This window comes from Toxoplasma gondii, chromosome XI (genome assembly GCF_000006565.2).
Source record: "Toxoplasma gondii ME49 chromosome XI, whole genome shotgun sequence".
Classification (NCBI taxonomy): domain Eukaryota; phylum Apicomplexa; class Conoidasida; order Eucoccidiorida; family Sarcocystidae; genus Toxoplasma; species Toxoplasma gondii.
Window position 1 is genome coordinate 4,204,677 of NC_031479.1, and position 15,336 is coordinate 4,220,012.

The window sequence follows — 15,336 nt, forward strand, 5'->3', positions numbered from 1 at the left end:
AGTTGATTGTCCATATTTCAGTCTCCACGCTTTTGTCTGCTAGAGTAATCGCTCGTCATCCCTACTCGTTGTCATGCACCGATAGTCCTGTGTCTAATGTATGGCCTGCCCCATGCTAAAGAAGGGACGGAGTCATGAAGCTGAACGCTCTCTGTCTACCATGTTTTCTATCACTGTATGGCTCTGCCCTGCCTACGTAGTGTCGTAACATCTGAGAGACTTGTGAAATCTCCTTTTGAGGTCTCTGTGACCCTCGTACGCTAATCCTCTGCACTCTAGGTATCCCCCTCTAGCTACGGTCCATACCAAGATTTACCTATTTAGTCACCCAGATGTGTGTGAAGTCAGGCCAGTGCTTCCGTATGTCCACATACTCCTGCAAAGCCCCGTCTGCCTATAGGTAGCTTTGTCTCCTTCCACTGCCCCGTTCGTTAAGTTCCACCACCTGCACATATTGTTGCCCTGAAACATATAAATGTTGTCTTTACATATACGCATCTTCCCTTCCTATTTTTCATCGTATACACTTAGGAGTGTGCCCGCACCCACACATGTAAGGGCGTTTTTACTGAGTCCTGTACATTGGTGTGTAGCAACACTGCTCCTCCACTCGAGCAGCAGTTCTACACGGCTCCGCCGTGCCTGAGCGCATGTCCCTTAGGCCACAGTAAGCAGCAACGTTATCTAGACGTCTGCCACGCCTTAGCAGAATGATGATCCTCTCTTTCCTCGAGGTCTTACCACTGTTTCGACCTGCACATCGACCTGAGTACAAACAAATCACACGCGAAGGCACGGGCGCATTCAAAGACGACACCCATTCGCCCGCCGCGCAACGGGCAACAACACACACCAAAGGAACCTCCCTTGGTGGTGGTGGTGACCGGCGACCCTAGTTTAGTACCTCGTTTGGATATGTTCGGAGGTTGTATGTTTCACTGCCTGATTTCCTCTGCGTTCCATGCAGACACAGCAGCGAGAATAATACAGGAAAGTCGGGCGCGGTCTCCACGTAAAGACTCCAAATAACACAATCACGTCTGATGCGTTAAGCTAACCATCGCGCCAGGTTGTTTTCCTAGCATTTCAAAAGCCAGGACAACTCACGATTGTGGAACTTCTCTGCAGAGAAATCAACGCGTGTTGCGTTCTCGCTCCCTCAACAAGACATCACGGGAACGGTTGTTGCCTTGGGTATTCAAGTTACGACGAATTTGGTAAAGCTCTGCATACGAAAATGACTGCAAGAGTACAAGTGAGATAATACAAACGTCCACAGATTTCGAATGCACATGCTTAGGGACACATGCGTTGTGGTGCACCTGTACACTAAGTGCCTTTGCGAATTAGAAGAAAGTCAACCGCAAAAACAGATGGATACAGCGCCACCCAATGTCTTGCACGCGTTTCACGAAGACATGAAACACACTTTCCGCTTCAAAATATATATCTCACTTCCTGGTTGCCGGGCCTACAAACATAGTCACCCAGGGGAAATAGCAGATACGCGCTTATGAAAATTCTTTTGACGGAGAGCGTTAACGCCCCGAACCTCAGGCAGAAGTGATGTCACCAGACGCACGCCACCCCCGCTGATACTCATTGACCAGCCTAGAAATTCACCACGCACAAAGAAACGCGTCTTCCGAAACAAAACCACGAGCAAGTGGTTGATATTGTTGAATAGCGAGAGGATCAGGCAAACAGAGAGGGCGAAACGCGTTGGCAGAGGATTTGCCACCGAGCCTAACGCCTCCTCTTTCACATGAGAAAATAAACGTCGAGGTAAGCAGGCGAACCAAAGCAAGCAAGACGGACGCATATTCACGTATCTTCGTGGACACTAGTACTGGCACCACTTATGTCGAAGTAGTTTATGTTTCTGTACGGGTACTGAAGAAAATAGGTTTGCGAAATGGTGGCACAGAGTCTCACAGCAAGTAAACGAATGTCTTAGCGACATGCAAGCATCTAGCAAGTGCTTTTCCTAATGAACGTCCCTCATCTGTGAACGCGCAAGTGCATGGATTGTAAAAACACAATTCTCTCACATACGTACATGGCTTGCACGTTTTGATTTGCGTGTCATCAGGTTAAGACTAACTTCGCGTCCCCATGCTCGCTGGAACAATTTCGAGGTTCAGTGAGACTGAATTCACTGAGCGCCGGGTGCAAGTGACAGAATCCGCTGCAGTAATATGCAGTGTGGCACGAACATATCACTCGGGGAAGATACCTATGCCTCGGATGCTGGATAACTGGGATCACATTTGCTGCAGAGTAGGGCGCGGCGAGAAACCTCTGCTACACAATTAGCTTCCAGCCGTCCGAGGTAACTTCGCATGTGTACCCGATGCACGCCTGCGTTCTGGTAATGATGTGCATCCCACTCGCAAATACATACAAAACTTGAACACAAAACACAGCAAAGATATCGATGTAAGTGTCCGCGTTCAGTCATTTGTATACACCGATATACCCAGGTGGGCATCCGAGGGTATACGTGCACGTTCCTGTCAGCTTCAGGTAAAGCGCCGTCCGTTGATTTACAGAGATATATGCATCTTCGAAACGCAACATGGAAGTTGTTTCTCTGCTCTGACAGCTCCCAACAACATTTCCCTCACCACTGAATGCGGATAACAATGTCACGGCGGCACCGTCGATCGTTCAAGTGGATCGGGTACTGCGTGTGGAAGGAGTCATCGACTGCACATTTTCAGACTCAGGAGAAGAAAGGCTGTGTGGGACACCAGAAGCAGACCTTCCTTTCACATCAAATACAACAACACCATGCACCAATGTTTTCTTTCAATCTACACCTGCTACACGCCTCCTTACTCTTCCTCTTCTGCGTCAGGAACCATACGTCCGTCTTCAGCACCTGCAAAACACAGGGTTAGACAGATACGCAACGCTTTGATGAGAAGGCAGATGTCATCGTTTATCACTGTCTCAAAAAATAGGACAAGCCTCGGCTAATTGCATGTCTCTCGGTCTCCCCTCTGCCCTGGAGCACGTGGCTGGCGACGTCGACTAGGTTGCCTGTCTATGGATGGAACCGAGCCTCGTAGTCGGCTTCTTCGACGTCCAAAACACAGTGGTCACATTTCATTTTCGCGAGAAAGGCGACAGACGCAATTCCACAGGGATGGATAGTAGCTGATTCACTTCATTCTCAGCTGTTCATTTACACGTGCGGACGGATGAGCAAATGTACGGCCTATTGCTCAGTTCGTCAGACCTTAGGCATGAGCGTTATCCCAAAGATTTACCATCCACCTTGTCGGGGACCCTACGTGTTAATCTATGGCCTGTTTGCCCCATGAGGTTGTATTTGCATTCTATCTCCATGCTGACACCCTCTGCATTTTGTGTTTGTGAATGTGTGTATTCTCGGTCTCTGGTGTGGCAACTCTAGCAACAAATGGGATGGCCTCTCTAGAGTTGAAATGCTAGCGTGTCATCACAGAACACCCTTGTTAACAACGAAGGTTCTGTCCGAGCGTCACTCCTACGGTTCTTGAAACACCAGAAAGGATGCTCGTTAAAAAGCTACCGTAACTGTGTTATGCAGCAGGGAGGTTTAGATCTGGCCAGTTTCTGCTTCCTCATGGGGCCTGCTGTCAGGTCCCCCCTCTGAGTGTATTTTTTCCTTTACCTGCTGTTTCACCTTCTTCCTCGAAGAATTTATAGCATCCGTAACCAAGAGCGATAATGGGGATCGCAGCCAGGAAAAATTTCGCGAGCATCATCCTTTTTGCGGCAACACTGCGTTGTCTAAGTGACGAGCCCAGAGATCTGATGCATGACACATAAGACAAATAGCTTTATTCATTCTCGAGACAAGAACGGACAGATGTGGTCTCCCTCAGCAGCAACAAGCGGAAGCACTCAGTATTCGCAGACCCTCGTGGCAAGCTGTCCTAGTGCCTCCAAAACAATTCCGAAGCAGTTGATCTTTGAACAGAGGCCGCGAAGAAACGTGGTGTGACTGCCTCCACACTGACATACGAACGAATGGTTCACAAAGCCATGTCACCTGGGGACACCTTCGTCTCTCTCTCATCAACTTTAGTGTACGACGAATCTTGTAACCAGAGTGACTACTAGTTGCCGAAACGGTCACTCCCGAGTAGCTGCATCTGGCACCTCTGCCGTGTTGGCTATTGGTAATAGCAGCTGTTCCTTCAGTGAGCACGAAACAGTTGGTTTCACAGGTTCCCACAACTCCTCGCCGCCACATTTTGAACGCGGTTCATTGTAGGCCGAACCCGTCACGAACGTTCCGACATTCTTACTGGGTCCGTACCTGGAACTCCGTCTACTTGACGACACTTGCGACGTTTGGTCGGCTTGTGTTTGGGTCTCCAAGTCATCGTTTTCTGGTGCCGGTACGTCATCCGTCGTTTGAGTCTCCTCTGATGCGGATGCGAAAAAAAACTTCGGTACCTCAGAGTTGGTCCACTGCTGGTCGGCCGGGTGAGAAAAAGACCCTTGAGGGGCGACCCGTTCGTGTAGACACAGCAGCAGCATACAAGCGACGACGGCGCATAATGCAGTCGTCCTGAAGTGCCGGTTTGAAATAAACTTGTCCGTAAAAGAAAACATTGCATACCGCTTGCAGTTAACGGTTGAATGGCACTGGGACCTCAACTTCGCAGTCGCCATCATTGGGCGGTCGCTACACGAGCCAGGGGAGAAAAGCGGGATCTGGGAGCTAAGAGCTCCTGAGGCGGATGACGACAGAGGGGAAAACAATGCATGAATAGTCCCACCGAAACGGTCAAAAAACCCGGAGAACGGGCGTTTTTGCGTGTACGTAAAGACCCTCGTTTTCGATGAAAACAGAACAAGAAAAGTTGCGCGTTGTTAGTACAGGTCTTTTTCGTCAGTTCCGGAGACGCTGGTTTCCATCCCCATGATTCTTCGAATCATGCTTCTTCAGAGGGGCACACGGCGACCCCAACCTGGCGCATGCAGGAAGCCCGGGCTGTGTCCTATCATAGAGACCCCCATCATCGATTTCGCCGGTTTCCGGCATTGTTCCCGCGCGGGTGAAAAAACTCAGGGGTGCATGCGAGGGTTTCGTTCCGAGGGAAAACGGAGAGAAAATGACATTCCCTTTTGTCACTTGTCAGCAGATTAAACAAGGAAAAGAGGTCGAGAACATCTGAAGAAGATGTGCTGGCGTGTGTGTCCGCTTCCGAGATCCTAAACCCCAAACCCGTAAAAATGCTCACCGCTGTTCCTGTCCTAGTGAATGTGTCCATCCACATGTTTCCATTTCAGCTCCTTGTAAGTCCCGCCAGGGGTAGTGGACAATAGGGCATCATCGGAGGAAGAGTCACTAACCGCGTCACGTAGGAGTCGCCTACCCGAAAACGCGGGGCATGCTACAGTGGTGTAGGAACAACAAATCCATGACGGATTCTTCGCCAGTGACGGACTAATACAAATGCCCCGATACCAGACGTCTCCTAAAGGTAAACAAAGTATAATTTTAGCCGGAAGTCCGGTATATTCAGCCCGAGGTGCGCATGCGCCAAGGCCAACTCCCAGTGTAAAAAAGCTAAAGGCAGAAACGCTCTCTTGTCGCTGCACCGCTGTGCTTCTCTTGAGCACAGGAGACCACCGACTGCTCGCTAACGGCTTACAAAATTTCAGACGGTACACTGCCTCATTACCTCAACACTATGACGCCCGACGGATGTACCATCACTATAGGTGTCAAACAATGGCTTTTGTCAATCAGCACTACACATTGCCTGTTGCCGGTGGTGAAGTCAGCCTTCACATATTCAAACAACAAGCATCCTTGTTTTTTCGGGAAGTGAACCTTTACCAACAGGGAACAGGTGTGGCTGTTGCCTTTCGCCATTGGCTCAGTTGTCCAAATGCTCTCGATGGGGCCAGGATTTGTGCTGTGCAGACACCCGCACTGGTGCCTCATCATGAAGGTACATTGGTCGTACCGGATATGCTGGGACACGACATAGTTGTTACTAGCGAAGATGTGACCACTTCAGAAGTTATTGCTTCGTGAATAGCAAAGAGCAAATGTGTGTTTTGCTTCCAAAAGCGGTGGCAACATAGTGCCTCACCCGCAGTGCACTATGTCGCGACCTTTTCAAATCAGTGTCAGCCGTGGAGCTCATAATCCTAATGCTGTCCATTGAAATAAGAGAGAATCAGCTTCCGGGTCAGCTTCCGGAATGATTGCGAGTTTCAGCTCAGAAAGCTGAACAATGTCTGCACTGGTGACGACGGGCTGGCGTTAGCGCTGTCTTACGCTGTTTCTTCCGCTTTTTGCGGATGCCAGGCCTTTGCTCTCATTGGGACAATATTTATAGCCGTCGTTATCGGTGCTTCTGCAGAAGTGAAAAAGGAGGGATCTCTTACATCAGCCCTACTTCTTCTATAAAAAAAAGTCGATGCTTTCCAAACAAAAGATAAAACAGTGAGCCGTATACCCTCATATTCTCCGATCGCAGCGAGAAACCAAGTGCCCTACCGTGTTAAAGGATATCATTCTTTAGAAAAGCAATGTTGATTTGGAATAGATGATGAACAACCATGACACAAGCGTGGTCGGCCCCCGGTACTCCCACAGGAGAAGACGACACTGCAGTGTCACTTGATCCGTCAGAAGCAAGTTCAAAATTCACGGTGTGTATTTTCGCGTGTTGGCGGGTGCCTTCACACTTCGTGTGTGGAATTTCAGAGTAGAACGAGTCGCTGAATGAGTCTCCTGCCCATCACCCTGCCACTGGCAAAAGACGAAGAGCACATTATTGGAGATCCCGTGGAGGTGACACACCGGAGAACATACCGATAGAAGACACGCAGCCACCATACTTGTGTCTGACAGCCGATGGCTGGCCATATGATCAAGGACAACTGGACAGAACCTGTAGTGATGCGCAAAGATATGGGCCGTACTTTTGATGGCGGGCGACGCTGGCAGACTGACATGTACCGGGATGCGCCACTCCATCATGAGTATCATTATGTGCGACGATATGCCGCATCAAACAGCCTCGGGAACTGTCAGACCCTACCTGGGACCTAAGCAATGGAATGAATACGGGTATGACAGGTCCTTGGAGCCCCCGCACAAAAATGCTCAAACCGAATGTCTTCCAGAGAGATATGACCCCGGGAGAAGTTCACAGAGCAATAAAGCAGTCCTGCACTCCATGTGTGCTTCTGTTCAGTCAAATTTTAGACTAAACGTGAATACAGTGGCAGCTTCCTATAGTTTTGTGCGTTTTTCTGCCTCTCAGCAGTCGATATAGGATGTTGGAGTCACTAATCCCTGGCTATAAAGGTCGTCTGAGGCGCAAATGCGTTGTTGGTCAGTCATACGTCGTACCGATGGAACGGATTTCCGCACAGGCAGTCATCGAGTTGTTAAGACAAACGCCGGAGCTCACATCGAAACTCTTTAATCTGGGTTTTCAGTGCATCGCTGAAGAAAGGCGTTGAGCAAATTTGTCATGAGGGTAAAGTGTATTTGTGACGTACGCGTGCAGCGCTAAGACGTCCGTCAGTTTTTTTGAAGGACGCAGATTGATCGAACAGAGCACGTAAGCATGCTCTACCCACCTAATTTTCCTAGTGCTGATATTTACACCGCTCCAGCGCAGCACATCTATCTGCCCGCATGCTAGCGGGAACAAGAAGTAACGCTGAATTTCGTCATGCTCTCTCGTCTTTGGTGCGAACAGTCTCCACTTTTATTTGCTGTCTGGCCTCTTTTATTCCTAGTTGGAAGACTGCGGGCTCCTCCGTTGTATATTTTGCGGGCGGTACACCTCCATCGGTTCCTTTTCTTGCTTGCCCTCTAATCGTGACAGTTTAGATGCTTATTGATCAAAACAATGGCACCAAAACCATGAGAGCCCTAGGCTCGGCCCATATGACGTGTCAGAAACTCGCGCATGTTTGCATTTTAAAGACGAAAGTGGAGGATTTTTTCTTGGCATCGTAGCACGCTGTCTCGTGAACCCGGGAGGTTCGGGCTCCTCGACAGCGCTGAGACTTAAAGAACAATTCAAGTCCGATGACGGCGAAAACTGTCTGTCTTGCATTGCTGCTGCAACTGTTTTCTAAAACAGCGTTTGTTGCGAGTCTATAGAGAAGTGCAGGTACCAACTCCCGACAGACTGTTGCTCGCCTGCCTCGCTGTCTCCACCTCGGACAAGCATTGAAGGTCATGCCACAGATAGTCGAACATTGGCAGCAAGTTGGTGATGTGGTGGCCATCGTGGGCAGTCCTATGCTTCTTTAGCGCGGCACTTCCGACGCAAACAGTGGAGATATTGCTTTTGATTTTCGACCTGACCCCTCCTCCCATGGCCGGCTTTGCAGCCGTTTCCCCTGTTTTATTGAAACGAAGTCCCTCATGCAGCCCGTCAGGACTAGACGCATATAGGCGGTGTGTAGAAGACTTTGGTGGCACTTTACCGGTGGAGTTCATTCAAACCTCCAGCATGTTAATTCATAAGATTCGCGGGCCAGATCACAGTTTGCTCAGAGGGCAGCAACGCTTCCTACGTGTTTTTGTTTTAGTGCCGCGACTGCTAAATCAAGAGGGAGCATCATGAGCTAGAACATTAAACGGCGACGGAACTCTAGCGATGAGTGGTGGCGCATGGCAGGTGCCACGGCGGGTCCGAAAGACCCCGGCCTAGAGAGAATATTGTTAGGGGGCTCCCTGAGGACCACTTTCTCCCTCATAAAGGGGAAGTCACTATGACTGCATTTCCTGATATCACAGCACTCGAAAGAGGAAGTGCCGGCCTCGCCACAATTCGGTTCATTTTGAAGGCTGTAACACTCTTTCTACTTTCTGCGCTGGTTCACGGATGTTATCGGCAGATCCTCAGCAGGGTCACGATGCCTTTAGGTTCTGGGCATGATCCACCAGGTAGCCACGAGACAGACACCTTACCGCAGGCGTTTTCGCAAACGCCCGGGATAAACAAGTTTGCACCTGACCAAAAACGAAGTGCAAAAACATCACGAGCTTCTATTCGGCTGAGACCAGAGGCTCTGTCCGATATCTCCACAGCGGCAAGAAATAATAACCACGTCGTGCCCCGACAGCACGGCATCAGATTGGCTGCCGAACTCCGCAACCTAGAATTCAGTGGCCCCCGTAGCAAAAATAGGGCCAACCTTGAGGCACGCCCAATTCTGAGTGAAGGGCGTATCGCCAGGGTAAGTCGCCTTGCCAGCGTGATCGGACGTGTTACACAGAAAAGTCATGAGTATACCGATTCTTCTGGATGGAATATTCGCACGTACAACGTGGAATATGTCCGCTTGTAAATCGTGAGGGGCATTATCTCGTCTCGCCACTTTGTGGTACCCAATATAACCGCTGGCTACGATTGTGGACCCTCAATGGACCTGTGGCATCCCCTGCTCAGGGTTACATGGATCACCACACCGCAACCCTTTGATTTTCTGTTCCGTCATGGAGAGAGATGCCCAAGCAAGATAAACAGACCAACTTCTGGTGACGGATACCGACGTACGTTTTGTTGTGTGGTTTTTAACTTGTTTGTGGCTTCTGTGTCCCCTCTCAGGGACTTGCAGCATTACCGCACAGGGACTATTCTAGCGCTTTTACAGGAGGGTAGGCAAAACGCTTTGATTGGCGCCAGCGATGGGAGTCGTCGTACATGTTACCTTCAGTTGTCATCAGAGGTCTGTGATTAGCTGTACTGAACACGCCTACTTTTGTCAGGAAAAATCGGCTAATAACTCCTGAGACAAGCCCGACTACCAGTGATTCCTTCAAATATTCTGTTGCCGTACGGTCGTGGCCTTGAGGGATGGCGAGTTAACTCCGTTGGTATAGAACATTTGTCGCGGACCCCCCCCCTCGCCCGATGTCATTATGCGAGAACAGGAGACGTGCAGGATCAGTGGAAACGCTAAACGCCCGTCAGAATGAAGAGAGGTTAATCACCGCCAACACTAAACAGGAAAGCTATGAGAGGTGGTCCATCAGTCAGAACCGGCCAGGCACCACGACCGAGAACCGCAGTTAAATTTAGATTATGCGAACACTCCTTGATGCATACGGACATCTTGCTGCTCCCGGCTTCGCAGGTATTACAACCACGCTCCAAGTGTAAACCAACTTCAAGGATCACCCTTTGCTACACCATGTGCATCATGTGACCAAGACACGTTCTGGGCGAAGCGTGAGAATTTTATATTCGGATTCGTAACGCTTCTTGCCTCAGCCATCATGAGTGAAGCGCTCCACCAAGTGCGAGTTCGACGAGAAATCAGGCGCCGTAGGAGATTTGACAGCGACAGCATCCCTTCAAGCTCCAGTGTATCATCTTGGCGTGATTTGCGGGGTCGCAGAAGGATGATGACGTATGCGGAGAGGAGTTATGGGTCTCGTGATCCTCGGTGGATCTCAGGTGAAGAGTACCACGGGTCACCAGGTGATGAGTACGCATCTCCCAGGTATCGATACAGGGTTCTTTCGATGGGAGGTCGGTTCAGACGGAGACCCGGTACGCCAGTGCTCCGCAGACCACATGATGAGTATTTCAAAGACGAGGAAAGGGAACCACGTGCCCCGTACACCACTATCGAATCTGCTGTTGCCGTTGCAACAATCAATCGTCCAGACTACACCAACAGCACCCGCCCGCCGCTTTAGTAGTCCTAAATCACAAAACGTCAGCATTGCCACGGTGCAGACCTACGTGCAGCCTGGAATTCGCTTTTCTACAGCGCTCCTGGTTTTTCGTGCAGCAGTGCTTGCCCGAGCAGACGCCGCTACGGAATGACACAGCTCACGAGGAAAGTGGCCCCTTTCGACGGCTGCTCTACACATCACAGGCCACCTCGTGCAGACGAGACCAACCAAGGAGCGTTTGCCTGTCACAGTGCGGAACATAATTTCATGTCGTATGATCAGGCTCCTTTCTCCAGCCTTCAGAGAAGGTTCGTATGTGTCAGGAGCTCCCAGCAGTCGTGTCGAAGGAACTCTCGTCCTCAGCGTTTTCGTTTAGGAGTTACGCTTGACCAAGATGGTGCGGAAGCACGGTCGCCAATAGGGACTAACGGGGGAAACGCTCTCACCTCCTGTTGTGGCTGAGTTTTTTTGAGGAAAGTAACTAATTTTTACGCAAAGTCTGTCTTGAAAGCAACGTCGGAAGCTACGGTTCAAGCAACCGATACTACAAACCAAAATACAGGATTCACTTAACCCGGCGCAAACCAATATGCCGAAAGGATCGATCCATTAAAAGGTGTTTACGTCGAACGTCTCAGAGAAGAAAAGTTCGCTCCGCTCCTAACGGTGGTGTCGTCAACAGGTTCTAGACGTCTGGATATTCGATAGCCAGGACCTCCTTGGGTACTTCCCGGGTAGCCGAAACGACACACACGGGAATGGTCACCTAGTACCGATGTGCCGCAGACAACCGCACCCTTTCAGCTAGCATCCACTAATACTTCCCCGGAAGAATGCAGTTAAGCATGGATTTGCAAGTCAAGGTGTGGTTTCCACGCCACGTTTTCAGAGGCTGCGGCCGCCAGAGTGCCGACCACCAACCGCATATGCCACCATCAGCCACTTTACAGGTGACACTGGAGTTTGCCCTGCTATCAAGAGGCTATGAACACTCATTTCAACGCGCAACAGCGATGTAATCAGCAGTAGGGATCCGGTATTCATATTCTGTTACTCAGCACAGGTGTATAGCCTAGGTTTCGACAAACTAGTGCAGCATGCGTTCCTCCTCGCCGGTGGGCATGTTGCACCTGCTACCGGAAATCAGATTGGTCTCAGGCTGCTTCACGTAATACGCATCTATCTTCGCGAAGCAGAGGAAAATTCCATGATTATCATAGAGAGGCAATGCTGGGTGCCAGTGTGGTTTATTTAGTAGTGACAGTGCTTAATGCTTCGAAGCACCAAAGGCTAGCATAAGCCTGTGTCGTTTCAACTGGTTCTTGCAAGAGCGTTTCCTGGAAAGCGCTTGCTTGATGACGCGAACTTCGGCTACCACAGTGCGTTCCAGTCTTCAAGCTGGATCAGAGAGGAATTCCGGGACTATTTTGTCTTGGCATTTCATGATGACCAATCGTGCTTCTACTGCATGATGCCGTCCAAGTTGTGCCATACCAGTGAGAAATGTAGTATCTACAAGTCCCCACCTACTCTCGCATTTCTGTGGAACAGTGTTTCCATCGGAAGAATAACAGCATTTCACCGTCGCTGCCAAAATATTGACTATACTTGCAATAGTTTGCCAAAATACACGAAATGTTGGAAACTTCCAGGATGCTAAGGTGAGCGTGCTCCCAGTCACAGGTGTGCGTCGCTCGACATTCGCATTCTGTCATTTTGCGCAACCGCCTTCTGTGTGTACCAGTGCCGGTTAGAAATGTTGTGGCCAATACAATAGACGAATGAGTCAACAAAAGTGAATCGTTGTGTCCTGTCGAATGGAAGAAGGCGTTAACGGGGGTAAGTGTGCACCAAAACGAGACCGGCCCAGACAATTTGTCGAAGGCAAATTAAGTGCTTTCTGCATTGCCATATCTGTTCCCCCTGAAGCTGCTGTCACCAGGACAAGCAATCAGCCTCCCTGTTCACAGGTCGGGGGCTGCGGGGGAGTGAAGAGGCCATGCTCTGCATGATGCATAGCCCGCCCGAAGTTGATGACCAGCATGTTGGTGAAGGGGATTGTTCACTGCCCCTTCTTATAAGTTTCCCCACCTCCCCTTCCCTTCTGCTTTCTGATCGTGTCGCTTTCTCTCTCTTTCCTGTTCGACTCAGAGAAGAAGCGAACTGTTACCAAGCGGACGCTGACCGCCGGATGGAAGTGACCCTCTATTGGCGTTTGGATTTAACGCTGTTCTTTGTCCCCCTAAGGCGATACATGCACCAAGCTCATGAACACAATTCCTGCACACTTACCCGACAACAACATACTACGTGAAAGATCATCAAACATCGATCCAACCGTCTCTTAACCTGTAAGTAGTGATCGACGAAATCTTCACAGGCTAGCGCGCCCGATGTTTACCTGGCCGTTTGTAAGACCTTCACCAAGCAGTAATTGGCGCAGGTCTGCCTGACTCATCTCCTCTCGGCTTCCGCTATATGGACAGTTGGGAAATTTCGAACACAAAACAGCGAATTTTCTTTGCAAAATGAGAATCGCCGAGAGGACAGCGGTTGTCACGCCGTAAGTCATCGAGCACGCGTCATCCGTATCCTCCCCGTTGTGCCCTTCCTCAGTTGTGCTCGTTTCCGATGTAGTTTGTTGCTCATCTTTATGCTTGAAGGACTCCACTTCTCTTTTTGCTTGTTGCAGGTAGAGCAAGGTGTTTATAGCAGCGGATGTGACACCTAAATCTGGACGTTTTGTGGCTGTTTTGCCGAGCAGCAGCCGTAGAATCCTCTCGGCTATCCCTGTGATTTTTGAGGAAGTGTGTCCACCCTGATGCCGGACAGGCCTTGTCATTTTATCATCCGCTCCGATTTCGGAAGCGTCGTTGTTGCTACCGTTTTCTTGGTCGGTCTTTGATTGTGCCGTCACCCTCTGCATTGCCATCCTCTGCAAAAGACCTGCTATTCTACAGAGCATGCTGTAGACAGACAAAACGGCTGCCGGCGTGGCGCGAAAAGATGAGGCCGCTCCCTGCGACATGATAGAGATCGCTCGATTATTGACTTTCTGGAAGAAGCCTTTATCTTTAGCAATAGCATTTTCTGTCATAGAAAGAGACTGTTTCGCAAATCTTTGCAGCGAAGTATTGATCACCTCTACTGCGACCTGATGAGCCAACAATGCCAAGACGACACGTCTAAGCCACTGTCTCCATGGCTCCGAAGCTTTGAGAGTTTCTTCCTTCCCGGGTTCAGTTCTTGTAGTGCTCGCCGTTTCACAATGTGAGTTACCCTTCTTACCTCTGCTAGATGAGACTGCATGGCATACATTATCAATCAGTGCGACAACAGGAAAATCTTTCACCGTAGATGGTGTCGACTCCCGTTCCGTTCTGCCAGTACTGGTAGCCGGGTTGCTACTTTCTGCAGCTTCATGCAAGGCACAACTTCCGTTCCGGAGTGCACGATGAGAAAAAAACCGTCGCAGCTGGTGCATTATCTGCTGCAGCACCACAAGCACCTGGGTCGGAGAGAGACCAAGCACTTGTGGCCCGTCCGGTAGCAAAGCTGCCACTAGTAAGAGCAGGGATGTGCAATCCATCTCCGCAGACCTCGACGCGAAACCTTTCACAGCGGTAGGACTGGCGCTGGTAGGCGGTGGAAGTCTTCTTTCCGTGTATACAAGGCAAGAAATGATACGTTGCGATCTCGCTTTCCTGAGATTCAAAAGGAATTGGCATTCCGTATTCGGAGAGGCGGATGACTTACATGTACTCCAAGTGGCGACGAGGTCTGGACAACAGCGGCTGTACAGGGAAGAGAAAGAAGCTTGAACTTAAATAAGTCGCCAGGCTGATGAAAGCTCGCGGTGAAGCTGCCCACATGCTGTCTCACATTCGATTTCCAAGCACCTTTCTGCACGGCGCAACAATCACGACCATGTTACAGATCTACTGACACGCAGGCAAAAAGGCACTTTCAAGGTCCAAAGAAGAGGACTGCTGTCCCACACAGAGGAGAGTTAAATACTGACCGACTATGTAGCTTGCATTCTAACAATGGTGACTGCCCAAAAGGAGTCATGAGTAGAACAACTGATACAGACTCGGAACAGGAAGGTAAATGAAGAAGAACCTATTACATATGACCCGCCCGATGTCAAGAGTCTGCAAAACCAACTCGCTTCGCTTGAAGACGGTTGACAGTGTGAACGATGACCGATCGGACGAAAAGGACTTTGATGTGCGTACCAAAAATTTGGTCCAAACTTTAGGCCGGTGCAGTGTGCTACGAACTCCACTACGAAAAAAAACACATTGTTCCTTTTTCAAACACGCCTGCCCACCGGGTGCGCACCAGAGATACCATGCTCCAGGAAACGTGCTATCTTTTTATGACGCAGCCACATACGATATTGCTGCGCAAGCGATAACTGGCCCCATCCTTCAGGATGCGTGGAAAACAAATTGTGCTGTTATATACTTCATCACGGCTTGGCGCTCGTATCGCAGAAAAGGAAATAACGATATCCCGTTGTGGCTCTCTTTGACAGGCTCAAATGTCACAGGGCTTTTTGAACGATTTAATCCGGTATCGTGTACAGATATACGTACGCCTAACCGGCAGGCAGCAATATAATACCTCCGTTTGTCTGATTGTATATCTTTGATGCACGA

General features: G+C 49.8%; 3 protein-coding genes across 3 annotated transcripts in view; all 3 read right to left on the reverse strand.

Moving 5' to 3' along the window:
* Window positions 1-1,085, reverse strand: part of TGME49_314560 (hypothetical protein) — a gene marked incomplete at both ends in the record, with an annotated part of 4,988 nt that extends 3,903 nt beyond the window's left edge. The window contains 2 exons of the mRNA XM_018782827.1: window positions 742-765; window positions 1,059-1,085. Coding sequence (XP_018635366.1) covers window positions 742-765; window positions 1,059-1,085 — 51 coding nt within the window. The remainder of the gene's footprint in view (window positions 1-741; window positions 766-1,058) is intronic.
* A 22-nt stretch (window positions 1,086-1,107) lies between these two features.
* On the reverse strand, window positions 1,108-4,917 carry TGME49_314570 (hypothetical protein). Its single transcript, XM_018782828.1, has 5 exons — window positions 4,313-4,917; window positions 3,662-3,801; window positions 2,842-2,884; window positions 1,456-1,471; window positions 1,108-1,225 (listed from the first exon to the last, which is right to left on the reverse strand). The coding sequence occupies exons 1-5, from the start codon at window positions 4,672-4,674 to the stop codon at window positions 1,199-1,201; spliced, it is 588 nt and encodes a 195-aa protein (XP_018635365.1). The 5' UTR covers window positions 4,675-4,917; the 3' UTR covers window positions 1,108-1,198.
* A 7,446-nt stretch (window positions 4,918-12,363) lies between these two features.
* On the reverse strand, window positions 12,364-15,300 carry TGME49_314670 (hypothetical protein). Its single transcript, XM_002364616.2, has one exon. It carries the CDS (start codon window positions 14,259-14,261, stop codon window positions 13,047-13,049), a length of 1,215 nt encoding a protein of 404 aa, XP_002364657.1. The 5' UTR covers window positions 14,262-15,300; the 3' UTR covers window positions 12,364-13,046.
* Window positions 15,301-15,336: the final 36 nt, after the last annotated feature.